Source organism: Empidonax traillii, unplaced genomic scaffold (genome assembly GCF_003031625.1).
Source record: "Empidonax traillii isolate 1590-97213 ecotype Southwest subspecies unplaced genomic scaffold, ASM303162v1 scaffold774:size298837, whole genome shotgun sequence".
In the NCBI taxonomy this organism is placed as follows: domain Eukaryota; kingdom Metazoa; phylum Chordata; class Aves; order Passeriformes; family Tyrannidae; genus Empidonax; species Empidonax traillii.
In genome coordinates, this window is record NW_020955967.1 from 287,352 (window position 1) to 293,563 (window position 6,212).

Below are 6,212 nucleotides of genomic sequence, written 5' to 3' on the forward strand. Positions count from 1 at the left end.
TTTTGAATAAAGCTCTCTTTGCTGCTGGCCTCCCTGCGTGCTGCGTGTTCTCTCTCTCCTGGCAGAGGCGCCTCCGCTGCCTGCCCCTGCCACGAGGGGCGGGCAGCGGGGGGAGGGGATGATTTCAGCCCTGGAAACCTTCACAGAGCGGCCGGGAGAGACCCTCTAGAAGCCACACAAACTTCAACAAGATGTGTTACTGAAAGTGTAGGTTTCAATTTCAATTAAAAAGCTGAATGTGGATGCATAGTAATCCATTGCAAAGGTGCACCTGAACCCCTGGAGAAACAAAGAAGCTGGAAGAAGCCAACAATCTTCTTACAAATCCAGTCACACATTAAATCACATGAGAGTGGCATGTGAAACACAGAAGGGTTCAAGTGTCAGAACAGGCATTGAACCTGAATGGTTCATGAGAAAACACTGGTCTGTGGTATCTTCAGAACATCTCACTTCCTCAACAGAACCTCTTTTCTCCAAGACATTCTTTTATTCAACAGGATAAAATTGACTTCTCAAGCTTGCTATTGAACATATTAATAATATTTGCTCTTCATCTTTTATTTCCACCACATTCAGCACAAAAGGGTAAGAAGACTTAGACCACCATGTAAACTAGCTCCAAAGAACTAATGATCTTGAAATTATGCTGCCTCAAGGCAACACACAGATATCATTAAAACCTTTGCTCTACACAGATCTAACTGCAGATATTTTTATATCTCTATAATTCTGAACATGGCAAATAAAGAGTGAATAAACTTTTGGTACCGAATAGCTTAGAAAAAAGGTATCTATAGCTGTGCCTTTTTTCATTCATTTCCTTAAGACAAAGGTTCAATCTTTTAAATTGGTGGTAATCAGAAGAATTCATCCTTTGCTGATTCATACTATCACCACTTGATTTGGGCTTTGTGCATTTCAATTTTAAGTTCAAAACAGGTATTGCTTTCTAAGAGTAAAAACATTCCCAATCTGCCTATCACATTACAACGTTCATTCAAACAGGTTTTTGATTTCAGAAACAGAACAGCATATTTCTGAAATTCCGATTTTTAAAGCTTTTTAAAACTCCCAGTCAATGCAGACTATTAATCACTCCTACATTAAGCACAAAGAGAAAACAAATGGACTGAGTATTTGCAATTTGATCTCCATTTGCTACACTAAACTGTATAAATGGAACATGAATTTAGACTCAAGGAGCACGACTAAACATCTTTGTGGTGTGACAATACACATGCTCAGTGTGCTGTAATGGAAATTAATTGAAAAAGCCATACCTGTGGGCACAAGGTCTCTATGTGATTAGTTGCCATTTGGACAATTTTCGTTCCTTCTTCATTTGTTGACAATGAACAAGCAAGATTAGCAACCTTAAACAGAATAAACAAACTTAAATAAACAAAGAGCCTTTTGAGCAAGCACACATCCCTAAACCCTCAAACAAAAATCATCTCTGCTAGAAAGCCTTTGTTTTTGGAAAACAATTTTTCAAAGAACATATTTGAACAAGGAAACACTGGGGTGAAAAAAAGAGTGGTGGAAAGGGGTGACAGTGACATGAAATCTCACGACCTCATCCCAGCTGAGGCTCAGCAGGTGACAGCTGCAGCATGTTGTTTAGATAAAATGAGCAAATTTCAAATTAAGAACCTAAGGCTTCAGCTAAGATTGCTTGTGATCTTGCCTGTTAATTTTTCAGAGCCCTTCGAATCATGTCCAGCTTTTTAACTTTTTCTTTTCCCAACTTACTTTTAAGACCTTAAAGCTCAAACAACATTTGCCTTTATTTGTTGCAACAAAACACAGAGTAATTTATGCCCTGAGCTATCCTACATCATCCACATTCCTTTAATTAGAGGTATGGTTTTCCACTGAAATAGTCACATCAGTGCAGCTGACACTGAAAAATGTACATGGAAACTTGAAATCTGTGAAAAAACAAGTCTGTCTTCTGCTTTATTTTACTATACACCACGGAGATCCAGCTTCCTTTAGAGTAAAAACCTCTTCTATGATGCTCCACAGTTCCACAAGTTTAAACAGATTAAGGAAAAAGAACACTTGCTTCACCCACTGCAACTGAACATCAACAGGCTCTAAGAGACTGGTTTGGCAAAGGCACAAGAGCAGTTGGGATAACGGGATCCAGTACATCTTCTCATCCTATTGGAGTTATATCAAGCCTTTATATCAACTACTACACACTCATTAACCATCACAGCCTTCCCTGTATTACCTATTTACCTATTTATTAATGTAGATCAAAAACTGTCTGAGAAATAGACCTCTGCAGTGCTGCAAGTGTGAATACAGGGATCAACATAGACATGCACTGTTATTTGGGAAGTATTCCAAACTTGTGCAATGAGTTCTACAGCTTAGCTGCTGCAAAATAGAAGCAGTTCTTCATTTATCCACATTTTAGGATACTACTACTAGATCAACAGTGATCTATTGCCAAAGGCTTTTATTATTCTTACTTAATTGACATAAAGTAATTACAGGGCATTAGTGTGCATAGACAAATTAATTACTTCTCCTATTGCAAAGTCAGAAGAGACTGAGTAAGACACTTTGTGAAGGGGATGAGGGTCAGAATGCAGGGCCTTCCATGGACACCTGTGCCTACATATAAATACTCCATGCACCTATCCCTGGTGTTCCAACAGAACTCACTGGTTCCCTACCTGTGGGATGCATTATCTTGACTACACACAAAACAATGGTTAAGACTGAAGAAATCCAGTTTTCATAAATGCATTGACACTGTATTCTCTCTTTTTTGAAGTAAACTGCCATGGGTTGGTTTTTTAATGCAGTATCTGAAAAAAAAATGAGTTTGATTCTATGCTTCCCCTCCTCACTCTTCACCCTAAACTACCCATAGATGATTTGATGTCATCACAATACAGCTCTAAAAGATGCTATTCTCTCCCCTCAAAAAAAAAAAAAAAAATCAGTTATTTTTCTCTGGATTGAAGGTCAGAGGTTTTCACTATTGGTCCCCAACAACTAATTCACATTGGTTTGAATATTTTAGTTCCTTTGCCCTGGTCACTGAGCTGTTTCTGTATCCCTAATGTCACACTGCATTCATTCACACTTCATTAATACACCACCCTAAAAGAAGCATGAGACAAGGCTCAGTGCAAACATTATTGATCTATTTCTGAAAGAGCTTCTCTATGTCTAAAGAAGTAACAATTCAAAGGGTAAAAAAAAAAAAAAAAAGGCAATAACAGCCATTCCACCATGACAAAATAAACTCTCAGTAGCCCTTTTTTCTCTTTATTATAAGGTTCCTCAGGTTTTTCAAATTTCATTGCAAAGTTCCCAAACAAACTACTTTTCATTCCTTAGGATCCACTGCAAACATATGGACAGACAGGATACACAGCTCCTGTTTGTCATTAAGAACAGTTTTAAGACTGAGTTCTATTGTAAGCAGTAACTCTTTTGTCTCTGTCTTGATCAGCAAGGCAGATACAGAGACAGGTTAGAACAACTTTTTATCCTGTTTCCCAGTTGCACTGGCTCCAACATTTCAGTACAATGCAGTCCTTGTCACAGTCACAGAATAATAAATGAGGTTGAAAGAGGCTTCCAGAGATCATGCAGTTCTTCAAAATATGAGAACGAACTCTAAACCAATCTTCTGTTCAAAATATGAGAATGAACTCTAAACCAATCTGTGCCAATGGCTCTACGGAGCTTATCAGCATCTGGGAACAAATGAGGTGTATGTTACCAGATCAAGGTGACGATTAGAAGGGTAAAAAAGCATGGCTCTTCTCTGACAAAGCACACTCAGTTTGGGGAGGATCTCTTAGTCCACAAGTATTCCCTTTTATTTGAAGTCAACAGTCAAAACACTTTTTTATACTGAGAGGAAAAACTGGTTTTGATCTTATGCTTCCCCTCCCAATTCTTCAGGTCAGCTGCAGGTATTCCTTGGTGATGACCCAATTCATAATACCATTCCTCAAAGCACAGGCAGCCAGCTAAGGATATAATCACTAGGAATTTATGCCAGGCAACTTTCCAAGAGCAAATAGAGGTTGGTATTATTATTCACATTAAAAGTCACAAATGCAAGACAGTGGTTCAGGAATGAATCCTGGTTCAGAGTTAACTCCAAGGTGAGAACACAAATGCAAAGTGAAATGCAAAAGTGAGATTTTAAAGTAGCAACAGAGTAAATAATCACTGCACTGCCTCACCACCTGCTTGATTCTCAGCTGAGAACAGCTTTAGTGTTCTATTGTTCACACTTCACAGTAAGAACTAAATGTACCCCCAAGGATTTTTTTCAGTCAAATTCACTGCATTAACTCCCAAAAATAAGTATTTGCTTCGGAACAGACTGTCTGCCGACCAACTAAATTCATCTTCTATAAATTGTACTAAATGAAGCAACACGTTCTTTAGATGTGATCCCTCTTGCTCCACCAACAGGAGCTCAGTTTCTTTTCATTATTTTATCCTAATTCACCTACACTGTAAATTGCTAAGGATAACCAAGTTGTTAATTCCATGAACTTCCTCTTCTTCATAGTAAATACTTCCTGTCAAGAAAATCTTTCACTGAGAAAAGACCCTCCAAAGCTCTGTCTAACCTAAAGTTAACTGTGTCCTTCACTACTCTGCAGGGAAGCCTGAAGTCTGTTCTTTGTAGTATTTTTACCATACTTAAAGAACTCTCTGGTAACCCAACCCCTCCCATTGGTAATCCTATGGGAATTCTCAGTACTTGGAGAGTGTATAGCCTTGGATAACAAATGCTCTGTTGATATTTAAGTAGTTTTGCAATATACTCTAAATCAAACCAATGAAAACCAGTGATATGTCTACAATTAAAACTGACATGCTTCAAATTTTAAGAAAGCTGAAGTTGTTTGTCATAAGATTTCAAATATAGCCTTTACTAGAAAGTTTAAAATACTGATCTGACGTTTTGCTGTTTTGTTTTCGGTGGGGAATTTTTTGATTTTTTTCTAGTTGTTGTTCTTTTCTTGTGGTTTGTTTTGTTTGGTTAATCCTGAATACTCACAATTCAGAAGATATTTCATTCGTAGGAGAGCAACTGAATACTGAGCTGAGAAACATCTGAATTTCAGCAGTACAGCAGTCAACATAGCTTTTGATATAAATTACATACTCTCTATAAACTGATTGTAACTCTCTGCTCTCTTCAAACTATAAGTGAAAAAGCCTTATACATATTCTTTGCTTCCAATTTGGTGGTACACAGAAATACCTTCTACAAGTTTATGATGCGTTCTTACTTTCTACCACTGGCTTTACTCATGAAGCCTTAAAAAGTCTTTTGAGGAAAAAGACTGTTCATACAAAAAAAAGAGCCATGAAAAAACTATAAAGATCAACATTAAATAATGACTCTATACTTTTTCAAGGGAACAGCTATACTGATGTATGTGTGTCTTCTAGCCATTGCTGCATTTTTATATGCATTTATGATTACTAGATGCATTTTTATGAGCTTGATAAAACCTACATTGACTAGAATATTTGTTTATAGTGAAAAAAACACATTGCTTTAGACTGAAAACTTATCTCTGGTGGGCAATAAAGTAATATCACAATGGTGCTTGTTTTCCAGTCCATTTTTCATCATAAAGCTTGATTTCTTTCCAGATCAACTCAAATAGTAATACTTTAGGTCAAAATTTACACTGTTAACTTTTATTAGCTTTTACTTTTGTGGGGATGAAGGTAAAAACTCTACTCAAAAATGCATTTAACATATATTATGTTGCTTTCCCTGTCTCTCTTAGCTTTACCCCTTGTACTTTCCCAGAAAGATTCTTGAGTCTGCTAAATTAACTACTGTGGAGCACTACACACCTGCAAGTCTCCTCACTCACCTCTTGGCTCCTTTCGCACTTCTCTTAATTGTGCATGTCTCAATCTCCTTCCATTTTCTGCAGAACTGAATTACCCAGTACTCCACTAATGCCATAATCACCCCTGATTTAACAAAATTAGCTCCACCTGAGGCTTATCACTGCCCCTGCTCAAGAGTAACCAACCACCTGGTTAAGATGTTACTTCTCAGAGTATTACATGACTTTAATTGTTTCCTGTCAAACGTGACAAAAGATTCTTCTTCTGTAATTAATAAATGGACCAGATGGTTAGTTTTTGAGGTCATTTTGGTTTTTAGCAACACAACTGCAACTGGTTTA

General features: G+C 37.4%; 1 protein-coding gene across 1 annotated transcript in view; it reads right to left on the reverse strand.

Moving 5' to 3' along the window:
* The window catches only part of LOC114066560 (catenin alpha-3-like), a 173,674-nt gene extending 172,301 nt beyond the window's left edge, over positions 1 to 1,373 (reverse strand). Inside the window, exon 1 of the mRNA XM_027901339.1 lies at positions 1,284 to 1,373. Coding sequence (XP_027757140.1) covers positions 1,284 to 1,319 — 36 coding nt within the window. The 5' untranslated portion in view covers positions 1,320 to 1,373. The remainder of the gene's footprint in view (positions 1 to 1,283) is intronic.
* Between the last annotated feature and the right edge of the window lie 4,839 nt (positions 1,374 to 6,212).